This window comes from Sminthopsis crassicaudata, chromosome 5 (assembly GCF_048593235.1).
Source record: "Sminthopsis crassicaudata isolate SCR6 chromosome 5, ASM4859323v1, whole genome shotgun sequence".
NCBI lineage: Eukaryota > Metazoa > Chordata > Mammalia > Dasyuromorphia > Dasyuridae > Sminthopsis > Sminthopsis crassicaudata.
Window position 1 is genome coordinate 282,047,650 of NC_133621.1, and position 12,281 is coordinate 282,059,930.

Consider the following 12,281-nt stretch of genomic DNA (forward strand, 5'->3'; position numbering starts at 1 on the left):
TTAATATGATTGGCATAAAGTGTAGTTTTTCTATTTTTCTCTTTTGATCAAATCTATTTTAGCTTTAACTTTATCTGAGATCAGACTACTACCCCTAATGTTTTTCTTAATAAATTCTATTGCTGATCATTATTGTATTTGTATGTATCTTTTATTTCCTGTCTCTGCTGATTCCTTTGCTTTACTTCTACCCCCTATCTTGCCTTGCTAGTACTTAACCTATCTCTCCTCCAAGCATCTCTCCTCCCCTTTATCCCTTTCCCTCCCTCTTTATCCCATTTCCATTAATCTATATACCTTATCTCATTCCCATTAATCTGTACACCCTTCTACACCCACTCTTATCTTACTCCTTTCCCCTCTTATTTCTTTACAAATTTAGAAGACTTTTATACCCTTCTAGACACACATGTATTATTCCCTCTTTAATCCATTCCTGATGAGAGTAGGGTTCAGAACTGTCAGCCTTCCTCCCCCCATCTAATTCTTCTGTCAGTTCCTCTTGCATCTCATTCCTATGATATCCTTTTTTAACTTTTCCTACAGTTTTGCTTTTTTAGAATTACCTCATATTTAGCTCTACCTCAATCTTTTTTCAAATTATTCAATTACTAATGTCAGTCTTAGATGTTTGGTGTAAATTTATACATATAAAACATAGAGCAGTTTATCTTTATTGAGTCCCTTGTAATTAGTCTTTGATATTTCTCTTGGATCTTATATGTCAAATTTTCTATTAAGTTCAAATTTTTTTGCAACAAAATCTTGAAAGTCTGGCAATTCATTAAATGTTTTGTTTTGGTTTTTTCTATTCAGCATTATGCTACAGCCCCATTTCTTTTGCTTCTTGAAACAAAGTATTTCAGTACTTTTCAGTACTTCAGTCTTTTAAGATAGCTGGTATTAGGATTATGAGATTCTAATTGTGGCTGTGCCATATTTGAATCTTTTTCTTATTGCTCACAATATTTTCTCCTTGACTTGGGGTTATGGAACTTGGCTCTGATGTTTCTAGTTTTCCTTATAAGATCTCTTTCAGGTAAATGAGGGGTGAATTTTTTCTATTTCTACTTTCCCCTCTTATAGTAACACTTCATGACAATTTTCTTTAATTATTTCTTGCATTATTGTATCAGGATTCTTTTTTTGATCATAGCTTTCAGGTACTCCTATTGTTCTTTTTTTTTTTTTTGGCCGAGGCAATTGGGGTTAAGTGACTTGCCCAGGGTCATACAGCTAGGAAGTGTTAAAGTGTCTGAGACCAGATTTGAACTCAGGTCGTCCTGACTTCAGGGCTGGTGCACTCCTATTGTTCTTACATTTTCTGTTTTTTGATCTGTTCTCAAGATCAATTGTTTTTCTTATGAGATATCTTACAATCTTTTTTTTTGGTGGGAGGTTTCTAATTGACTTTTCATAATCTTGTTTTTCTTGGATTGTCCTTATTTTTCTCAATCTCTCTCATTTGATTTTTAAAGTTTTTTTTTTTTTTTTGAGTTTTTCTATGAATTCTTTTTGTGCAAGTGAATAAGTAATATGACTTCTTGATTTAGGAGACCATGGTATTCTCTATTCCTTTAGTAATTTTCTGTGATTGGGTTTTCTCTCCTTTAGTTCTCCCATCTGGTCAAAAAGCAAGAACTCTCCCCTCCTATAAGTGCCCAAAAGCAGCAGCATCTGTGCTCCACTTTTTTGGCCCCACTTTTTTCTGTCCCTCAGGTAGCAAGAAATTCAATATACATTAAACGTGTTCAATTCTTCTAAATATAATTCCAAATTTGTCATGCTGTGCAAGAAAAATCAAATCAAAACGGGGAAAAAAACATGAGAAAGAAAACAAGCAAACAACAAAAAAAGGTGAAAATACTATGCTTTGATCCACATTTAGTCTCCATAGTTCTCTCTCTGGGTGCACATGGTTCTTCCCACCACAAGTCTATTAGAATTGGCAATGTGTTATTGATGGTTGGATTTGATCAAATGGTCTGGATCATGATCACTTCACAGAGTCCTACATGAGGTATTATTGAAAATGAAATTCTTTTTTGCAAAATCAGATTTTTTGCCTTTATTTTTTTGGTAGTTGTGCCATCTTTGAAATCCCTTGGTACTTCCTCTTATAGACTATCAAAACAGACCCTGCCTTTTTTCCAGGAAATGTCTGCAGTTGTGCCATGAGTTGTAGGGGCTTTTTTGGAAAGATGACATTTTCTAAGCTTCATTTCATGCTAATTTCTCTTTATTTCCTATGGCCTGACCCAAGATTATGAAAGATCTATCGAGAACATTATAGTTTCTTAGCATTTGTGTATAGCAAAGGATGTGAGTTGGAAAGAACCTTCAAGACTATGTAGCCAAATCTGTTCTTAGTACAATGTATCTGACAAGTGGTCTCCAAGCATGGCCTGAAGACCTGTAGTACAGACAAATCCATGCTGTCCCCTGAAATTCATTCTACTTTGGATAGCTCTAATTGATAAGCTTTAGCCGGTCTTCTAATTAGAAATGAATAAAAGCCTGCTTCTCATCCAATATTCATTCATCATTCCTAGTTCTGCCATTTTGTAAGCAAATATTAATCTTCTATGTGACTAATTACTTTTTGAATATTACATTCCTTGTTTCTTCATTGTAGTCTCCTACAGCAAAATATGAAGACTTTCATTTCCTTGATACCTTCTTCTGGATGCTCCTCAGTGTTGGTTTCCTCCCTTAAACAAAAGTCTTCAGAATTGTCATCTCCCTTGTCCTGCCAACTACACCTCTATTTATGTAGGTTAAGATCCCATTTGCTTCTTGGACTACCATGAGTCCCTTTATCTCTTTGAAGTGAGAATAAGCAGGAATTTAGCTGGTCTCCCTGTTGTGTGGGATGGGTGCTAGACCCCTTCCCAAATTAACTGATCAGAAACATCTTCAGGTCCAAAGAGAAAGCATTTATTTAATCCCTATAGGGAGAGGCCCAAACATACCCGGGGAGGCATCCCAGCTCCCACCATGTGCTCGTTGACGTGACAAGCTAGAAGTTTGTGAGTGGTTAAATTGCAAAAGACCCAAGCCTTTTCATTGGATAGACTAAAAGGAAATAACCATCCTTGATCTACGGTCACCAATGTTGTCTGCTTTCTGTGGGTCATGTCACTTCCTGCAATTTCCTGTCACTGACTTAGGGCTCCAGGCCTGATCTTCTGGCTCTGGGAATAGGGATCAGGTGACTTGGGCCTAGTCTGAGACTGAGAAAATACCCAATCAGTCCCATTCACTGTGTTTCCTCTTACTCCTATCCTTCTCTAACCCATTCAGTACCCATTTGAGAGACTAGGCTTTCCAGAATATGACTTTCAACATACTCTTCCCATTGTTCACTCTTTCAAGTACAAACTGATTGCACTGGCATATAATATTCTCCATAATCTGGTTTCAACAATCTAGTCACACTACCAGAATAATTCTCTTAGTCTTCCTTTCCTTTGAATATGTGGCTGTGAAAGATGAAATAACCTCAATTCCTGCAAAGATTTATTCTCTTCTTTACACTGTTCCTGAAATCTTGTGTCTGACTCTGCAGGACCTCATTTGGAGTTTTCTTGACAAAAATGAAGTGGTTTACTATTTTTTTTCTCCAGTCTACTTCACAGGTGAGAAAACAAGCAAACAGGGGTAAAAGACTTGCCCAGAGTCACCCAATTAAGTATCCAAGGCCAGATTTGAATTTAGGAAGATGAGTCTTCCTGACTCCAGGAAGTCTATCCCCAAAATAGTGCCCCATTTTTTCCCTAATTTAAATCTTCTCCCCTTCCTTTTTTTTTTTTTTTCTTATCTAAACTTGAATACCAAGGAAAAGGATATTTTTATAAATAAAACAGAAAATTGTACATGAATCTCTGGTTTGTTTTATTTATATCTTGCTATATACATTTTTTTTTAATTTATTTTTTTCTGAGGCAGGGGTTAAGTGACTTGCCCAGGGTCACACAGCTAGGAAGTGTTAAGTGTTTGAGACCAGATTTGAACTCAGGTCCTCCTGAATGTATGTGTTTGTGTGTCTCTGTGTGTTGAACTCATAAATTTCAAAACTAATCTGTTTGAGATTCTGTTCTGGCCTTTTTCCTCTTTTCTGCATTTTAAAATACTTCAGTGCTCTTTTTTGCTGCTTTGTTTTTTGTTTTGTTTTGCTACCCTGTCTCCCCTCTTTCTTTTACTTCCCCTCTCCACTGGAAAAAAAAAAAAGAATAAGTCATGGTTACAAAAATGCAAAGTCAAGCAAAACAGATTGCTGCCATTTTGCTTCTCTTTTATCATCCCATTCTTGAATCATGGTTCACTTACCTTCAAGTCTCAGGTCTTTTGTTAAGATTTTCCTAGAAGCTCCATCTCAAGTTGATCTCTTCTGACAATCATAGCCCTTACTTTCTGTATGGTTTTGTACTTTATATTCAGTTTACCTTGTCTTTTATTTTTCTTTGAAAACGGGGACTAAATAAAAAACTAGTAAACACAGTAGGTGTTCATTATTTTTATTTTCAGTTGAATTATAAGTGTATACATATAGATTTTTTTCCAGCTGTTTGCCAATTATGCCTAGGATTTCAAGGACCCAGGGGGGCTGTTGTGATCATTTTACAGAGCTTTTGATAAATGTCTTTATTTTCCAGGTGATTTGGTTGCTACTTTGGAACTTGTAGCTTCCAAAATTGCATTAGAAATGCATCCAATGAGACAATATAAGTCAGTTCTATATGCACACCTGACTACAATAATCCTAATATTCCTTAAATTTTACTTTTGTAATATCAGTTTAATGACATTGTATTCATTGTGCACCCATAATATTTTGCAGATGATGATAAATTTATTTGGCACAGTAGTTACTTAGGAGTAAGCAGCTAATGTACTGTGAGATTTGACTTTTAGCATTTTATTCTTACTGCCAGTGCTCTTTTGGAAAGCCCCTATATTTGTTTTTCACTTGTGTCCTGACTCTTCAACACTCCATTTGGGGTTTTCTTGGCAAAAATATTGGAGTCATTGGCTATTTCTTTCTTCAACTTATCTTATAGATGAGGAAACTGAGGCAACAGGGTGAAGTGACTTTACCAGGATCATACAACTAGAAGTATCAGAGGTCAGATTTTAAATCAGGAAGATGGGTCTTCCAGACTCCTGGCTTAGTACTCTATCCAGTGCCCAGTTAGCTGCCGTCATTTGTATTTAAAGGCTCCAGACCTTACAGATAGTTTTAAGTTAAGAGATTAGGGAGGAAAAGGGGAAAATTTTTATCAGCGTATGTGTTAAGAAAGGGTTTATGCTAACTGTATTTAATAATATATTTGGCTTGGGAGTGTTTATATATGAAACTAGGCTTACCTTTTCTGGGAATTCAAACTTCTTGGAATCAAGGAATGAAACCAAACTATAAAGACTTAATTCATAATTTAACTGGCAGTATGCCCAGTTCCAACGTCCTGCCCCACCCAATGCTTAGCTCTTCTGCTGGGGAGAGAAGGTATTATCTCCAGACATGAGCCACCCTCAATGCCTGTTCACTTCTCTCCATGTGGAGATAATTTTTTTTTTTTTAATTCCTTTCTTGAGGTCTGAATCTAGTTGAGAAAGGAGAGTGCAGGGCAGTGTGCCCTATGTCACTATGAGGTGAAAAAGTCAAATATGGTTGTTTTCCACAAGTCTACAGAATGAGAAATTCCCTTCTGAGAAACTGAAAAGAAATATAAGTAACCTTATCTTGAAATCCCTTTGCTTTCAACAATGTGGGTTCTCCATTTACCCATGTAGATTGTAGCCCTTTCACCTTTCACATGTTATTTTAACAAGTTCTTATGATCTCTCTTTTAAAAAATGTTTATTTTAATAGTATATTATTTTTCAAATTACAAGTAAAGATTAAATTAAATTTAAATAAAATCTGCTTGGGTAAGGTAAGAGTCATGAGAGGAAAAAAGAATAAAGTTAAAAAAAGTGCACAAGAAAGAATAAAAAACCTACAAGGAAGTAAAGATGGACATTCATAAATATAATCTCTTTTATTATTGTATATCCTTTCTTGAACTGGAAATTCATTGTTATATTTTGAATCCTTCCTGATTTGCTGCTGGGCAGATGACAGTGTTCTGCTTTGTTTTGTTTTATTTTTATTTTCTGTTTTTCCATTTAACTAAAAATTAATAAATAATAATACTAAAAAGAAAAATATTTAAGGAAAAAATATTGCAAAAGAATATTGTAGCAAAGAAACCTGAATTTGAACTAACTGTGACCAGAAGCAATGATTTAATCTTTGTGTAGCTTTAGTGTCTCCCCAGCTCTAAAATAGGGTTAAAAATGCTTGCACCATCTGCCTTCTTACTGCTAGGTTTGTGGTGAGGAAAGCATTTTACCCTCCTTAAATTGGCATATAAATATTATCTGCTTTATTTTTGTAAGGGTTCGATCTGTGACCCTAGAGAAGGGTTTTTTCACTGTGAAAAAACTAAACAATCTATAAATAGAAGTACTCCTAGCCTGGATTTGCTAAAAACCTAACTTTGATATTAACTTCAGTTTCTAAGATCAAAAATTAAATTTTGGGGGCAGCTAGGTGGCACAGTGGATAGAGCACCAGCCCTGAATTCAGGAGGACCCGAGTTCAAATGTGATCTCAGACACTTAACACTTCCTAGCTATGTGACCCTGGGCAAGTCACTTAATCCCAACCTCAGGAAAATAAAAATTAAAAAAAAAATAAATTTTTGTCATATCAATGATTTTTCTACCCCTCAAATATAGTCAAAATCAAACTTGACAATTCATTTCAGCATTATGAAATTGTCAAATGAGAATAGGCACTGTAGGTCTTACAGGTGCATTCTTAGGAAGCTACTATAAAAAGGTCACTAAATTAATCTATATTCAGCTCTTGGCAAATCACTTAATTGTAGTTTTTCTGTATTATGTTAACAGTAATATCTCTCATTGGACTTAGTTAAACAGACCTATTCTAAACAGACCTATTCACCTATGGCTGTAACTGTAAAAGTTGTCTTGAAATAATAATTCATGCCAGCTAATAATAGTTTTAAGTTCATAAACTGTCTTATCAAGCCACTCTTCCTTGGTTCATATTTATAATGTTAAAAAAAATTTTAAATCACAAAACTGTATTGAAGATTTGGTAAACTATGACTTTTTTTTTTAATGTTGAAATCCTTGGGTAAAATAAGCAACTGCCACCAAATAATTGGTGAAACCTAACACTCAGTTTGATAATTGTGTATCTGAGTATTAATATAGATCTTTTATTCTCTCTGTAATTAGGATGTGGGATTCCGACTTGACTCCCTCCATACCATCCTGCAACAGGAAGTGCTGCTACAAGAGGATGTGGAACTGATCGAGCTTCTCGACCCCAGTATCCTGTCTACAGGACAGCCTCGGCAACAGGAAGATGGACACCTTCCAACTCTGCGGTCCCTGGCAACTCCTAATATTTGGTACTGTCAAGAAAACACCTATCCTATACATGTTTACATATACAGTACTATTAGAGGAAACTGTCACCATTTTTTTCATTGTAAGAGACCTTAAACAAAATTTCTATATTTGCTCACTTTTAATAATTTAATTTTTGAGATAACTTACAAAAGTGCCTTTCTAAAGTGAGTAAAAATATATATATTAAAACTGCAGATGATTTTTAAAGAAACAGCCTTGATTACCCTGCACTCATTGTTTCTTATATTGGCAAGATAGATTTAAGAAGCCATTGAAAGTAAAATAGCATATCTATTCACCTGCCTCAGTCTTCCAGTTTATCTCCCTTTTTGTTGTTGTTGTTGTTTTTAATTAATTTATTTATCTAAAGCTTAAATACAAAATAGAAAAACTAAAAAAAAAAAAAAAAAAAAAAATTATGTGTGCAGTAGAACATGAGAGCATTCCTAATATGATTTATCTTCCTTTTTTGTATACTCATGGAGATTTCTTTTATGATGCTGATAAATTACATGATTAGTCATTCTAATATCATCACCAATAAGTAATCTCTCTTCCTTTAGGGAATTTCTTGACAAAATTTGACAGAAAAAATGTTCTCCCTGGGCAGCTACATCACACAATGGATAGAGCACGAGCCCCGGAGTTAGGAGGACCTAAGTTCAAATGTGGCCTCAGAGACATAACACTTAGCTATGTAACTGATCCAGTCATCTAATTAACTTCAATTGCCTTGCAAAAAAATATGTTCTCCAAATTTTCTTTAATCCGAATAGAATTTAGGGGATTCTGACTTTTGTACTCAGCCATTTTGAAAACTTCATGATGCAATATTACTGGTTTATTTGGGGATAGTTTGAGGATCATTATAAAAATGGCCAATTCTGAATTTAGAAGTATTCAGGTTATGAAACAGGGAGAAATAGAAAATATTCAATATGGTTTCTAAGTATGACTGGATAGTAAAACTCACTTTCAGCTATCTTTGAAGTCATTTTTCTTTTAGATGTTTTCTGGTATACTTTTAATCCTGGCTTTCATTGCTTTAATCTGGAATCACTCAAAAGAATAATAGGTTTTCTATACAGAGCTCTACTTTCATTGTAACAAAATGAAAATGAAAAACTAATGCCAACATATAATGGATAAGGACTCCAAAATTGACAATTTGAATACTTATAGTAATTATTTAAATTATTTAAAATTAAATTACTTAGTTGAAATTAAAATTTTAGAAAAAAATTTTAACTAGAAATTATCTAAAGTGAATTTGGTCTAAGTAAATGGATTTATAAGGAAAATAATTTAATTTAAATTTGGAAAGAAAGAAATTTAGCTTCCCCAAACCAGCATTTTTATTTTTAAAATTATGAAATTAGCTTTTAAAGTTAATGGCATATTTTTCAAGATGATTCTAGATCCTTTAAAAAAAATCAATTACCCAAGAAGTATGTTTCTATTGTCCTTTAAAGCTGACCTTGGAAGTGTTTTGGTAATCAGCTCCCCTTGTTTTGATCCTAAATATTTTCATTTTTTTGACTAATATACTTTCTCATATTTGTTATTTATTTATTTATTCATTCATTCATTAATTTATTTATTTTTGAGGCTGGGGTTAAGTGACTTGCCCAGGGTCACACAGCTAGGAAGTGTTAAGTGTCTGAGACCAGATTTGAACTCAGGTCCTCCTGAATTCAAGGCTGGTGCTCTATCCACTGTGCCATCTAGCTGCCTCCATATTTGTTATTTGAAAATGAAATCAGATATTCTTTTAAAATTATTATCTTGTCCTATTATTTTCATCCATTTAAATAGCAACCTTATTGTTCACTTTTTTCTCCTTTTTCTTAATATATATTCTTTCTCGTTACCTGTTTCTAGGGATGTCTCAATGCTGCTTGGCTACGTTAGTTTTTTCATTATGATTCCTGCTTGGTGGAATATTTCTTCCTGGCCACTGTGGGGACTCATTCTCATTGTTTACTTGGTTATAAGAGCTTCAGGCTGGTGGAGGACAGCCAGATTACAAATGACTTTAAGAAAATACAATGTTCAGCTAGAAGATACAGTAGCAAATAGCCGTGCTTTTACCAACCTTGTGAGAAAGTCTTTACGCCTCATTCAAGAGACTGAAGTCATTTCCAGAGGATTTACCCTGTGAGTCCATTTTTCATTTCCTTTTATAAATGATTTTTTTTTTATTATTTAGAGCTAAATATGGTTATTTGTCTCACAGTCTGAAAAGTCTATTTATTACTATGTCCCACTGTGGTGATGGTAAAACCTGTGTAATTTACAGAAAAATAAGAAATGATTTTATCAGTTACTGAATTAACTCCATAAATTTCATAGTGAAAGAATCTATATACAGACATCAAAAACACTGCAAAATATGCTAAATATAAAATTTAATTATATTTTTAGATAATATTTTGCATCTGTATGCATGATGTTTCACTAAGGATCTAAGAATATTTACCGTATTGACTTTTTGGGAATAAGGTTGTTACAATGATACTGCTTTAAATTTAGAGGGATAATTGCATTTTAGAGTTGAGACTTAAGTAGCCATTTAACCTCACCCCCATCCAGCCTCCTGTGATATGCCAGACCAGTGACATCTGCCAATCCAGATGTGCAGGAGGCAGAACACAGAGTAGCCTCTTCCACTCATTATTTCTAAGTTTTGTTCACAGACTCTATCCACTTCTTTTATATTTCCCCCATCACTTCTACTTCTGCCTTTCTGGGCCCAACAGAATCAAAACCAGTTTGCCTTCTCTTCTGTGTGCTGGCGTATCATATTTTTGAGCCTTTGATGACGGCCTTTTGGAGTCTTGAATTCTCTAGCCTGAACATCTCCAGCTTTTTTCAGCTGATCCTCACATGGCACAGAATGGAGATCCTTCAGCAGGATGTTTGCCTCCTCTGTGGTCCAGCTTATCAGGATCTTTCCTGGATCCTGGCAGCCAGCAAGGAACACAAGAGGACTATTGCCTCCATAATGCTGTATATCCCTTAATGCAGTCCAAGGTAGCAGTAGCTTTCTGGGCTGCTGTTTTATAGTACTACTGCTTTATGCTGAATTTGCAATGTTTTAAAACCTCCCGATCTTTTTCAGGTAAACAGTTATGTAGTCTTGCCTATCATACCCAGGTGCAGACCTTCGTGCCTGCAAGTTGGTGTCCTTGTCTCAAGTCTCTCCCCACTCCAGTCTATCTTCCTCTCATCTGCCAACATGATCTTCCCAAAGTGTCAAGTCTGACCATGTCATTGCCCTAGTCAGTAAACTACAGTGGCTCCCTGCCACTTCCAGGATCAAATACTAAATCACGGTTTGATTTTCAGAGCTCTTGCCCCCTTCCCCTTTCCCCAGATACTGTGATCCAGTCACAAGCACCTGGCTGTTTCCCACACTTGAGACTCCACCTCCTACCTCCAGGTATTTTCTCTGCTATCCTCCCTGTCGTCCTCATCTCTGCCTACTGGCTTCCTTTAGGGATCAGATGAAATCCCACCTTCTACAAGGAACTCTTCCTGTTCCTCCTTAATCTTAGAGCCTTCCCTCTGAAGCTACCCCAACTTGTCCTGTCTTATATCTTGTTTGTACATCACTGTTTATGTGTTGTCTCCCCTATAGACCATGAACTCCTTAAAAGCAGAGGCTGTCTTTGGCCTTTCCTTATAGGCTTAGCACACAGTAGAAGCTTATTAAGTATTAGTTTAGTCACTGACTAACCATCTTGGGGGCTACTTTTAAGAACCCAAATGAAGATTTCTACATGTATCCCTGTTAAATTTCATTCTACTAGATTCAGCCCAATATTTTATCTTATTTTTATTTATTTATTTTTTGAACCTGTGCCAGTCATATGCCAGCCATGTGTTAGATATCCATCCCAACTTTTTGCTGTCTTCAGATTTATTACCATGCCATTTATACCTCTATCCACATCACTAAGAAAAAAGTTAAATAGCACAAAGCAAGATGGCTTCTCGGGGAACTCTCCTAGAGTCTGGCTATTCAATCAGGTCTGACTCCATCTCATGCTGCTTATAAGAGCATCAAAAGATACTTCATCCAATACTTTGGTGAAATCCAAGTAAATCCTCTCTCTAGCATTTAGTGACTTAATATCAATATCACCTTCCTAGAATAGAAAGATAAAGTGGATCTAGATTGCCCTGATCTTGGTAAAGCCATGAAGAAATTCTTTGTGATTTTCACTTTCCTTTCTACATATTTACCAACGGTTTCTTTATTAATCTCTTCTGGAGTTTTTGTTGGGTTCACACACACACACACACACACACACACACACCCCGCAAGAATCAAAGTTATGCTTCTTGACCCATCATTTTCATATCTTGATCTCTTTTTGTTTTTGAAAATATGAATGATGTTTACTCATCTCTGGTTCTAAAATACCTTTTCCTTAGCTCAAGGAAACTAAGACAATGTGATTCACTGTCTTGGTCCTGCGCCATATGTTCCTGGTAAAAAAAATATGTTACAAATCATCTTTTCCACATGTTGATGGATACTGTATAACTAACATCCTCTACAACCACTTCCACACACTAAATAATGCCTGCTTATTGTAAGTAATTGTGTTTATGTCTAGCTAAATATTTACTGCCCTGTTGTAAGCAACAGAGGCTATAGGCTGTTTATTCACCAGGCTGCATGCTAAAATATGCTTTATTAACGATGCCAATGTATAGTGTAGAGAAGTATAGAGGAGAGAATAATAAGCATTTATAGAACATCTATTATGTACCAGACGCATTAT

At 35.2% G+C, this 12,281-nt stretch overlaps 1 protein-coding gene across 5 annotated transcripts in view; it reads left to right on the forward strand.

Annotated features, from left to right (window-relative positions):
* The window catches only part of VEZT (vezatin, adherens junctions transmembrane protein), a 94,410-nt gene that overhangs the window by 33,093 nt on the left and 49,036 nt on the right, over positions 1-12,281 (forward strand). For all 5 annotated transcript variants that reach the window (XM_074271291.1, XM_074271289.1, XM_074271292.1 and 2 more), the window contains exons 4-5: positions 7,312-7,487; positions 9,370-9,645. In XM_074271291.1, the coding sequence (XP_074127392.1) occupies positions 7,312-7,487; positions 9,370-9,645 (452 nt within the window). The remainder of the gene's footprint in view (positions 1-7,311; positions 7,488-9,369; positions 9,646-12,281) is intronic.